The sequence below is a fragment of the Streptopelia decaocto genome (assembly GCF_964273445.1).
Source record: "Streptopelia decaocto genome assembly, chromosome: 2".
Taxonomy (NCBI): domain Eukaryota; kingdom Metazoa; phylum Chordata; class Aves; order Columbiformes; family Columbidae; genus Streptopelia; species Streptopelia decaocto.
The window spans coordinates 146,914,712-146,927,406 of NC_138655.1; the positions used below are offsets into that span (position 1 = coordinate 146,914,712).

Here is a 12,695-nt window from a genome sequence, read left to right on the forward strand (position 1 = left end):
GAGCGCGGCGTCGCCCGAGTTTCCCGGATGTAGTTGGAGGAGCGGCGGTGGCGGCGGGCGCAGCGGGGGGAGGAGGCGGCCGCGGCGGCAGCAGCAGCAGGAGCGGTGGCGACGTCCGTGCTCCCGGAGTGTCTCAGCGCGCGCGGGGCCGAGTTGCTGGCGTCTCCCCCCTCGCTGTGCGCAGAGGAGATGGGCCCGTGAGCGCTGCTCCCAGCCGAGCTGCCCGAGCCGCCCCCTCCCTCCCTTCCCCCCTCCCTGCCCCCGGTCGGCGGCGAGGCGGAGCGCTGCCTCCCCCTCCTCCCCCCTCGGCGCCTGTGGCCCGGCCGCGGCCGTCCCCTCCTGGTCCCCTCACACTCACACACACAGGCCGGGCATTGATGGTAATGTATGCGAGGAAACAGCAGAGACTCAGTGATGGGTAAATCCCTTCCTCCTCCTCTGGCCCGTGGCCCCGCGGGGTCTCCCCCTCCCCTCCGCCATGTTTGGGCCCCCTTCCCCGGCGGCCGGTAACGGTTGTTCGCTAACGTCTCTCTCTCTCTCGCTTTCTCTTTAGCTGTCACGACCGCAGGGGGGACTCGCAGCCCTACCAGGTACCTTGAGCGCCGGCCGCTAGGCCCAGGAGGAGGAGCAGGGGAGGAGAAGGGGGGGGGAGCTACTCCAGCGGAGGCTTCGGCCGCCGCCGCAGGCCGCGGTGCAACAGACGCCTCGGTCCCGTCCCTCGGCGCCGTTTCGGGCCCGGGGGGGGCGGAGGTGGGGGCGGCAGCGGCCGCGCGCGGGGGGAGCGGGGCTCCGGTGCTCTGCTGAGGCCTGCGGGGCCGGGGCCAGGAGGAGAGGCCTAGTGCGACCCTGGGAGGGCTTGGGCCTAGGAGTTGGGGAGGGAACGGTGCGACGGGCGGGAGAGCGACCCGGGGTCGCTTGCAGTGGAGTGGAGATCCAGGGGGAGGTGAGTGTTTTCCTTTTAAAAACAAAAGGCATCTTGTTCTTCCCTCACTCCCCTCCCCAAGTCCTTTCTTCTCCCCAAAACTGCTGCTGTGGACTGTAACCTGAGCAGAGCATGGTTTTAGACCCTGGATAACTGGGGTTGCCAGTGAGTCTTAATTTCTGCAGTTGCCAGCTGCTAGGCATGTTAAGAAACCATCAAACCCTTAAGCTGCTGACAATAACTTCAATTTCTGTAAGGTTGGATACTGTATTCCTCTGCTGTGTCTACTGATAAAAAAACAGTTCTTGGGGTGTGAATCTGGGGAATGCCTTATATTGTGATATTGCTCTCCTTGGGGCACAGAATAGAATTGTTTTATTACATGTCTGTGTATTTGTATGACTGTGAGGTGTAATCTGACAGTCCAAGCCAGCTGTCAGTGACTGTTCATGTAAATGTAAACACTTGCCACTGCAAAATAAAGCAGGTCAAAGTGAGGCAGAACATGTAGTTTTTGGTAAATACTTCAAAATGAATCTTCACATTATGTGTTGTGGGCCCCCAGAATTCTAGGGCTTTTAACTACATCTGACACAGGATTGGTAGCACTGAAAAGCACTACAGAAGTTGAAGGTAGTGGTGAAACCGAGTGGCCTTGGCTACAGAATGGAGGACATATTCAAAGTTTACACTGATTCAGTGTAACTTTCTGCGTATATTCTTCATACCAAGTGAAGACTTGTGCTTCTCCCAAAAGTGCAGAAGTACTGCGGCTCATTTACTGCTGAAAGTGTGTAGTCCATCAGTGAAAAGATAAAGTAGTCTTATCTTAACAGCAAGTGCTATGTTGGATGTGATAGAGGGAGAAAATGGTTTGAGTTCTAATTACAGAACTTGTTGCTTTAATGTAGGTAATGAAAATTAGAAAGACTATTGCTGATTGTTTAAATGGGAAATGAAAGTTAATTAACTTTGCAAAGTGTTTTGGAAAGAGATCTAAAATTTAGAAATAACATTTTAACATCAGTTCTGTAACTTCATACCTAATATAAATGCTTGTTCTCTTGTGATCTGTTACAGGCTCTTAAGTACTCATCCAAGAGTCACCCCGGTGGTGGTGATCACCGTCATGACAAGATGCGAGACACCACAGATCCTTCACCACCAAATAAAATGTTGCGGCGCTCTGATAGCCCTGAAAACAAGTATGGTGACAACACAGGGCACAGTAAAGCAAAAAGTGTCCATGCTCACAGAGTTAGAGAGAGGGATGGTGGTGAGTTATCTTTAATTAACCTTTATTTAAGCAATTTCTCACAAATATTAAAATTCAGCCATTATTGCTCAGGTGATGAGTGTTACACTAAATGTGCCTGGTACTGTACTTGGAGGACAGCAGTGTAACCAATGTGCAAGTTTAATTGGAAGCAATCATTTAGATGTTCTAATACCTATCAATTTTCTTATTTTTACAGGTATTGTAGCTTTTCTAATAACCACAAAGATTAAATAAATGTCTGGGTTGTTTTGTTGTGTTTTTTTTTCTTTAAACTGGTATGTCTGACTTACACTAGACATACTGCAACATGTAATAACGTCAAATGTTATGCTAACAATAACTATTAGCTGTTTCAGAGACTTTAAAAAATATTTATTATGGTGCTATATTGTGCAGTTACCTGCTTCATAGGCTAAACCCTGTAAGAAATGGAGAAGAAACTTCTCCATATTTACCTGCTGTGTTGAACTCCTAACAATCAGAAAAGGATAGCACTTACTTGAGCCTTTTTGGCAGGAGCTTAGAGAGCAGTGTTCAGAAACAGGTCAGCCTCCTGTGTTTTTGCAGGATATTGTAGACAGTAGTGATATCCCCAATATTTTTTAACTGATGTTGTTTTCCATCCCTGCTTCCTAGAAAAAGGAAGGACTAGGGTTTTCCATTTAATAAAAATGTAACAGTTGCAGTTCAGAAAATCCTGGTTACTGCCTGATTTTGGAAGCGTATTTTCTGTTTTGTAATGACTGTGTTTTGTCTGTATCAAGTTATAAAGTGAAGTATTGGAGAACTTAGAGCTTTCAATCAGTGTTTCTTTGTTCTATATAAAGTTCACAACTTATGGTGTACAGATGTATTTATTACAGCACTGTTGTTACATGTTAGAATCGTTAAAATATCTGTAAGTACCTGTTAGGAAATACTAGTTCCACACCACAAATGTGTTTATAGTACCTGAGTGTTCTTACAATTCCTATTTATTTTTCTTTCTTTGGATTAATACAGAGGCTCTGTAGACCACTGATAATGTGATAATACTGTGTAGAAGGATTATAAAAACAAGCATCTTTTGTTAGTACACTGTTTTCATTATATCTGATTGTACTTGAAAGTATAGGAATCTCAGAATTAAATGCACTTGCAAAGCCAGTAGGCTGCTCTTCTGTGCTATGTTTTAGGACACAGAGGTGTCCTCTCTTATTTCCTGTTCACCTGTCCAAAGATACTTGTCCTACATACTCTTGCAATTCTGCTTAGTTTTGCTACAGTCAGTAATTCTTTCTGCTTCAGTGCAGCTGCATTTAGTGAAGTTATGCATACATGAAAACATCTGGAGGTTGAGGCTCTTTATGGGGAGCATATTTGCTTTTTTGTGTGTTGGAATTGTTTTTAAGATAGGAAGGACATTCTGAAGTTTGCACTGAGTCCAGCTGGATTTAATAGTTGGTGAATGACCTGAAGCATGGATGTATACAGTAATGATGAAGGAAAAGTAATTATTGTGGTATTATAAGTAGAAGGAACATTATCCTGCTGTACTTTCTCCTTCCCCAGGCTGTTAACACAGTGGAAAATTTCCTTTATTCTGATCTGAAAGTGGTCCTTTGTACATCACATGTTATTAGACTGGAAGAAGGAAGTAGTCTTAAACAGTCTGAGCAAGTTTGAGCTCATTGCATCTTATTTTCTGTGTCCCACTATGATTTACTGAATCTTTCTGTCAGTATGAATTGAAGGTAGGTGTTATGCTTTGGTGTAGGTGAAACTCTGTGGTATTATAGATATTGGCATATTGCTAATATGCAGAAGAAATAATCTAATAATCTGCCTTGTTCGCTATTGAATTACACTGAGATACTGTTATTAATACAGTAGTCCCTTAGTTTTGCAATTACAGACATACAATAGAAAAAAAAAATTAAAAAGCTAAAACTTTCATTGAAGTCCTTGACTTGAAAAGTATTAATTTGCTGTGCTACTGTCGTTTTCTGGCTTGTTTTCTTTTCTTTTTAAATCTACTGAGGGAAAAGTTTTGTATTTTTTTAATTGCTGTGCATTTCATTATTGTAAAACCAGTGGTGCTTGATTTGGAACTACTACAAAGGTGTTATTGCCTTCCTGTGATCTAGCTGAACTTAACAAAACAAACCTAATTGAAAAATCTCCATTATTTATTTCCCCAAACAGCATTAAAGTTCCAAACAATCAATCTATTTTTCCTCTTATCCATTAGAAAATAAAATAGAACAAAAATCTGGATTATTACAGCTGAATGTAAAGCCGAATTAACCTAATCTCTCCCTTTCGAGTCAGTGTTTAAGAAATCACTCCTTTATGTCTATTAATGATATTTGCTCTGAAGTTAAACAGGAAGATTCAGTAGTGTAGTATGCTGATAGCTGGGACTCATTTAGTCATGACTGGTTATTTTTTTTTCTTTAGTGGTAAAGGCAACTGGCTAAATGTCAGTTGAAGATTCAAGTGTACACCTATGAAATGTAGGAGCTATAATTAAATTTATTGAAAATTAGTAATTCAAAAATTGGTAGAACGTCCCCCTGTGAATACTTTTGGTACCTGTATAAAGGGATTTGTTGTTACAGCTTATTTTTGTATTATTCCTGGCAGAATCTTTTGTGTTTGTAGAACTGTAATCCATGGTAAGAAGTACAATTGCTTTCAATTAAGGTTTTAAAACGTGTGTTATGGGTAAGCCCTCTGTACTGATACAGTGCAAACAAAGCACTTTCCAAAGTTGCTTAGTGCACGATTTCTGTGGGAAGAGACTACATACAGAGATGACTGTTTCTCTGAAGAGGGACTTATAACTTTACCTTGGACTAAACATGGGAGAGTACTTGCAATTTTTTGTCACATCCCTGGTTTCCAGACTACTTGTACAGCCAGCATATCAAAAAACGACAGTAATTGTGTTCTTGCTTTCAGGTCCTTGTGCATACGGACATTGCCTCTGTATGCAAGTGTTTAAAACATAATGAACAGCTACCCCCCTCAGTGCATCTCTTATTTCTAGGTCAGCTGCTAAAGGCAAATATGCAGTTGGAAGAGATGAGGGGGGTCTTACCAGACTAACTCAAGTGCGAAGTTCCTTAACAGTAACAAATAGGGACTTCAACCTAGCGCTGTTTACAGGAAATAGAACTAGGAAGGTCATTGTAGATCTGGAAAAGTGTTTCCATTAAAGTAAAAAGGAAACTACAAAGGTTTGAGGTATCTTGTGCTTGAGGATGGACAGACTGAGAGCATAGATGATCCTTGTAGGTCTTTTTAAATGCATAACTTGGGTGATATTGGTTTACAGGAAAGAAAACATAGTGATGCGATAAGTACAGTACCTTTGGGAATGCTATAAAGGACATAGATATACAGGGGAGTTGGACTAGATGACCTTTGGAGGTCCCTTACAACCCAGATTATTCTATGATTTTATTCAGGAGTGAAAATTGCAAGATGCAGCCCTTGGTAATAAAGAGAAGATGTTTCTTTCTACATCAGTGTATGGGGCAGAATGACCAACTAAGATACGTAGTAGAACTTTGTGCAAAACAAGTTCAGTTAAGCCACATGTACTCAGAATTGGTTCTTATCGTGAGTAAGATACTGAGTGTTTTGCTGTGTTTAGGTTTAAGAGACTTTGGAAATCTGTGTTTGCTTCTTGTAATGATGTTATTGAATTGTTTAAAATAACAAATGGAGAGCATTAATATACACAGCATGAAGTCTTTTGCTGGGTTGTGTGCTATGTAGGCTATTTTAATAAAATTTGAGTAGAACTTATGATATTTAAATTCCAAAATATAACTGAACTTTTCTGAGTATGTTTCTTTTGCATATTTTTTTTAATTGGCAATTAAGAGTAATATCAATGACCAGTGTTACTGACTGTACTAAGGTTCTAGAGATTCAAAATATTACTGCTATTAGAGACTGAATGGAATATTTTAAGTCAGAAGTTCCTAGTTTTGTTGAGGTGGTGGTAGCACCTTCTGTAATTAAGTGTTGACTCGCTTTGTTTCTAGTGATCCCTGGAGGAGTTCGGAGTCCTCAGAGCAAAAGGGACAGTGAACAGCCAGAAGCGGAGAGCTGGCTTTTCTTTCCTGTCTTAGCAACCCTCACAGTAGAGAAGGACAAGATCAGTTATAACTGTTGATTTAATTAGCAAGAATGAACGGGGCATTAGGGCAGGTGCAACGGAGTGGCAGCTGCCTGGGTGATGTGCATTGGAAAGAGGAAATGGCAGGGTAGGTGGAAAGAGGGAAGGTGAGAGTAATGAAGTATTATGGAGGGTCAAGGAAGAAGCTAGAACAGCTTCTATCTGTTTAGTTAGTATTAACTGCTGTTAATGGTGAAGTAATTATTCATTACTATGAAAACTGTTTCTTTACTGTAACTGTATGATCAAAACTGGGATGAGGGAAGTCTTGTGATCACAGATGAGAGTAGGTTCTCAATGAAACCTGCTTTGAACATTCCCTGTACCATCCAAATGTAAAAGAGGTGACTTGCTCCTCTGGTTGGTTGAAAATTGGCTGTTTGGATGGCTCTAAAGGAGGTGGGGGTTTAGTGGTTCATTTGCTTTTCAAGATAAATACAATTGTTTCCAGGACCACTCACCTCTTAGAAGCTTTTATCTGGATTAACAAAAAAAAAGGATGAAAAAGTAGATCTGTTGTTTTCTAATTTTGATAAAAGCTTGCTTTCAGGTCTTGCTAGTACTAGCACCTTCACTTGGTGGAGGGTGCAATTTTAAGTTGCCTTTAAAGTTTTCACAGTTTTAGATAAAAAGTAGCTTTTCTGTTTATTGAGTATATTTCTGAAGTGAATTTTTGCTGGATCAACTGTTTAACTGTGGTTCTATTGTTGGATTTTTTTTTGCTTGTTTGGGGTTTTTTAGTTAGTCTGCTGTGAAGAATCTCTGATAGAAAAGAAATTACAAAGTATGTGATCACAGAATCACAGTAAAAGATATAACTTGTGTAAGTACTTTGTTAATTTTGAATGTTTAGAATTTTGAAGTTTAGAATGTTAATGTTCAAAATTGCTTTTGAAAAATAGCTGCAAAGCCTTTAAAAAGCGTAAGATTTAAGATATAAACCCTTAATTTTATATTATTGATATTAGGAAATAATTGTGATATTAGTAAGATGGTATGAAGTGTTAAGTCTTTATGCATTTAGGTGGATGGAAAGATTTGTGTTTCTTTTCATGAAGTTCAAGTATCTGGTGTAGGTTGTGAGAAAGATGCATTAATGGGAGACCTTATCCAAAGTGGAAGCTGCAGGGAATGGCAATTACCAATACTGTTAGTTTATAACCTGTTGCTGCAGTCAGTTCCAAAAATCTGTTGCTATTAGGACTTTGACAACTTCCAATTTCACTTACTGTCCTTTGTTTCTTCTATTTGCTAGTATATAAAATATATAAGGTTTTCCTTTGTGGTTGGTCTGTTTACAGAAATATGTATCTTTAAGTGTTTTAAGAACTCATAAACTTAGTATTTGGACTGTAAGTGTAATATGTTTAAGTCAGTCTGATAGCTTGACCTGGTAAACTTTTGTATGTAAACTTATTTTATGATTTGGAAAAGGGAAAATGCTGTCTGTGAACAAGATTTGTTAAATTTGAGTATCTTTGGTACATAGCTAATCATAAGGCAATGATTTTTACTTAGCATTATGCTTTCTTAGTGCTTGTAGCCTCTGACTTGGCAGAAATGGAATGTAGAGCCTATTAAACTTGTACTTTTGGGTTGCTTTTCTGAATATTAAAAGAAGCAATGAAAACTGTTAGTTTCTGATTAGCTGCCTGCTACTAGGCCACAGTAAAGAGAGCAGTTTGTAAATTATGTAGCCTTTTTTACTGGGGTTACCCTGTATTTTCTAATGTCTCCCAGTTGAAGTTTGTAGACTCATAGAATGGTTTAGGTTGGAAGGGGCCTTGAAGATCACTTAGTTCCAAGTCCCCTCTTGTAGGACAGAATGCCTTCAACTAGACGAGGTTGCTCAAAGCCCCATCCAGCTTGTCCTTGAACACTGCCAGAGACAGCTTCTCTGGGCAGTCTGTGCCAGGGCCTCACTGTCCTCATGGTGAAGAATTTCTTCCTTGTATCTCAGTACAAAGCCATTACTGCTTGTCCTATCCCTACATGCCCTTGTAAAAAGTCCCTCTCCAGCTTTCTTGTAGGTCCCCTTTAGGTACTGGAAGGTCTCCCCAGAGCCTTCTTGAGGCTTAATAACTCCAACTCTCTCAGCCTGTCCTCACAGGAGAGGTGCTCCAGCCCTCTCATCATCTTCATGGCCTCCTCTGGACTCAGTCCAACGGGTCCATGTCCTTCTCATGTTCAGGGCCCCAGAGATGGACACAGCACTCCAGGTGGGGTCTCACCAGAACAGAGTAGAGGTGCAGAATCACCTCCCTCAACCTGCTGGCCCCATTTGTTTTGATGCAGCCCAGGATACGGTTGGCTTTCTGGGCTGCAAGTGCACATTGTGGGATCATGTTCAGCCTCATCAGCCAACACCCTCAAGTCCTCCTCAGGACTGCTCTCAATCCATTCTCAATCCAAGTTAGCTCCTCAACTACTGTTTGAGACACAGCTGCTTTCTGAGAAATATTGTTTATTGACAGATTACACTTGTTTTCCCTGTAGTTTCTACCTATTCTATATAAAGTACTGAGTAAGCCAAGTGTCATTAAAACTATGCAGGACTTGGAAGAGAAAGCTCTGCCTTTGTTTTGGCTGAGGGAGGAGATCATGCTGTAATTACTGTGGAAAATAGTAATTTAATGGCACCCAACTTACAGGGTTAACTACATTTGTTTATTATGTCAGGCTTTTTTACAATTTAATAGGCACTTCCAGGGAAAAACTTCTGAATATCCAGAGAATGTGTTCCTTATATAGTTGTTCAGTAAGGAAAAAAAATGCACTGGCAATGAAAGGCGGTTCTCAATACTGATGCTTCTGGGCTTATGCTTTGTCAGTAGTTTGTTGTAGTGTACAAATGAATCCTTTCTGGGCTTAAATGTAACACTTGAAAAGAGGGAAGCATTTATTTGTATTGAGTAAGATTGTTATCCTCCCTAATGTTTTTTCTTGATTCTGAAGGGGTCACCAAACTTCGTTGTACTTGACTGCAAGTGTTCTGTAACTTCAGTCTTAAAGGATTCTGTTTCCTTTCTTAAAGACCTTCAACAGACTTCCTAGCTTTTAACAATAAAACTACACTAGAAAAAGCATATAAGTTCACTAGCTGTTCCTTTATCCCAATAAGCTTTTGCTAGTAGTAAAAGAATGCTGTTTAGTTCCGGGCTTCTTTGGCTTGTTTGATGCATTTTGTGCAGGTTTGCTTTTTACTAGTGTGTTTTTCCATTTGAAAGCACTGACCTAATCATACAGGGAATTCATGTCTAGTTTTTGACATGAACCTGTATCCTTTCACTACTTTTGCCTATTAAAAAACCACTAACAACTCTTGTGGCTTACCAAGTTTTTGCTGAATATTTTATCCATTTTCTGAATTCAGAGCTTTCTGTCTGCAGTTGTATGCACAGGGAGTAATTTTAGAATTATACCATAGGCTAAAATTTTTATTTATTTTAATTTTTGTTGGAAGTGTTTCTTTGTGAAACAGTATTTTGAAATTAATCTGTAGTAAGTGGAAAGTTTGTGGTAGTGAATATGTAGGGACCAAATTGCATGGATTTTTGAAGCGTAAGCTTCTAAAATAGACTGCTGATCCTGTACATTTTGAACACTTATTAAATTATTCAAAAGTGTCTAGAATCAGATTCTTATTTTCCTGCTACAGGAAGTTTTTCTTAGACCTTCAACAGCAAAACCAAAACAACAACAAAAAAACCCAGTGAAATAGCCTGGAATTCTCCTACATACACTTTTGCATCCCTCCTTTTCCTCTTGTGCAGTGTTTAATTTTTCTCCCTACTTTCAAGCTTGTGAAGTGAGATGCATGTTTTAAGGCACAAACTGTACTTACCTACTGGCTAGAAGTAGCTTCCTGGAGCAGTATTCAAGAATAATGTCCAGATGGAAAGTCTGCCATCCAAGTTACTGGAAAGGGAGATAAATTTTTGAGTAGATGACTGACAAGAGACCTTGCTATTTGCTCTTCATTTTTATCAAATGGGTTAGGAGATCTCTGGTAAGCTTTTGTGGCTTTGACTTAGGTTTCTGTGCATGCAGCAATGTTATATTATGTTTGAAATTAATGGAAAGCAAGAGGCCTGAAGACATTTGAGGCCCCCTATTACTTTGGGATAACCATGCTGTTCCTTACTGTGACTGCTGTAATGAGAAGACTTGCAAAGGAACAGTATGTAAACATTTAATGTTGCGACTTTTTCTGCCTCAGTTTTGAAACCTAACTTACCTTGTTTCTCTAGCAGAGGTATGATAAAAATGTTAGTATCCTGGTTTTGTCATTGCTCAAAAAGAGAAATGAAATGCAGTATTAAAGTGCTTCATGACAAGGGCAAGGCCATCAGAAATCAGTTTCCAGAGCTAAAATCCTAGAGCGTGAGAGGCAGCAGGAGTCTTCAAGAGTTTTTTTTTTCTGTCTAAACTTCTGTTGTTAATTTTCTGATACATATCAACTAATTTCTTTGACCTGCTGTGTTGGGTAGACGTGAAGTAGGCGAGTCTTAGCTGCCGAGTAAAATATTTTGAGATCTTTAACTAAGAAATATTGCTTACGTTGGGTGTTTTATAGATCAAAAACTGGTAACTGATAGATCCCAAAACCATAAAACTTCTGATCATCGAATGAGCTGATTTTTTTAAAAATTATTTTTAAATGTGCATAGGTTTGCTCTTGGACCTAGGTAATGTTTTTTTATCTACAAGGAAGAATAGTAGGATCATTCATACACTATCAGTAATTTGAGACTGAGTGGCAAGTAGTAAACACTGTTGACTACTACAGAGCTAGCTAGGTTATGTGAAAGTGAAAATGCTAATTGATCTACAGCAACATGTAGAAGTGGTGCACTGGGTAAAAAGTTACAGGAAGGAGATGACAGGATGGAATGTAGGACTTCACAGAAAGTGGATACTGTGCAGAGCGATGACTTTTAAAACAGATGTGAAACTCATACACAATTAGGAGCATAAATATTGAGTGCAGTGTTAGCCAGAAAGGATATATGATCAGAGGAATGTCAAGTAGGACTAGAGAGATTGCCTCTTAGTGCTAATATGACAGCTACTGGAATACAGTCTCTGGTTTGATTCTCACGGTTTAGAAAGTATGCAAAACTGCAGATTTTCAGAGAAGCAGCAAGAAAATGACCACAATTGAAACTCATGCATTAGAAGGAGAGGCTTAAAGAGCTCTTGCTATAGTTACAAAGAAAACATTGAGGGTTTATTTGATTAATAATTACAGGGAAAAGAAATGGCATGTGCACAAGTTCATGAATATAGCAAACAAAGCTGCAAGATCTAGTTAGTTTAGCCTAAATATTCAGAAAGTAGAATTTTGGCACAATTTTTAATGTTGTTAATAACAATTGGAATGACTTATTGTGATGATTTTTGCAGCACTGGCAGTTTTGAAGCGAGATGATGTAAAACCAGTTTTCTAAGGTTTGTTTCATGTGGAAATTTGAACTAGTTGATCGGAGGTCCACTGATAGCTGAAACAGTAATGTGAATATTTCTAGTTTAATTATTGTAGATCAGTGGACTTCAAATTAAAAGGGATTAAAAATTTTTAATTGACTTTGTAAGTAGTATTTCTGTGATGACTTTTTCCCTCCCAAGTGGCTGATTTGGCTCATGGCATCTGAAGATTATGAACTTGTGAATGTGTTTCATATTCAACTGTAGGATTTTTGGTCATTGAGAATACGTTGTTTTGAGTGCTGTTGGGGGGTCAGGTGGGACTATGATGGACCTATTGGCAGTAGAATTCAGTATTTGCAGGTACGTGCTACACTGGTACAGTTTTAAGTTTTGTGTGCTTTTTAAGTGCATACTATTTTTAGGAGCAGGTATCCTAAAATATCTTTGGGATTGACTATAGTCTAGATGATCAGATCTCTGAAATTTCTTACTATCTAATTTGTTCAGAATTTATCTGCAGTTCAGTACAGTCTGTAGCAGACATAGTATGTAGAATGTTTTTCTTCAAAGTTGATTGCACACTTTCACTTCAGTGCAGGCTTTTGATGTTTTTCACTGATGTATATATTTACCAGTTTGGATTTTAGTTAGTTGGCCATAACTGCACAATTTCATCTACTTCAACAGTATTTGAGTATCTTGAAATTGTTTTACTTGTTTTACATTTGTGGAATTTGCATATGACGTGCCATCAATTTCTTCTTAAATTTCTCTGCCAGAAGAACTTGTTAAAGAAAGGTTGACATGCTTGTCTTGCATGCTTTTTAGAGTGATATATAAGGCCTTTCCCTTCCCACCCTCACCACCTCCCAGCACACATTTGATTTCAAAGT

General features: G+C 39.6%; 1 protein-coding gene across 3 annotated transcripts in view; it reads left to right on the forward strand.

Annotated features, from left to right (window-relative positions):
- The first annotated feature begins 228 nt into the window (after positions 1–228).
- WAC (WW domain containing adaptor with coiled-coil) overlaps positions 229–12,695 on the forward strand; it is a 61,339-nt gene continuing 48,872 nt past the window's right edge. For 2 of the 3 annotated variants that reach the window (XM_082046545.1, XM_082046544.1), the window contains exons 1-3: positions 229–418; positions 554–590; positions 2,003–2,198. In XM_082046545.1, coding sequence (XP_081902671.1) covers positions 378–418; positions 554–590; positions 2,003–2,198 — 274 coding nt within the window. In that variant the 5' untranslated portion in view covers positions 229–377. The remainder of the gene's footprint in view (positions 419–553; positions 591–2,002; positions 2,199–12,695) is intronic. The other variant, XM_082046546.1, reaches the window with a different exon arrangement.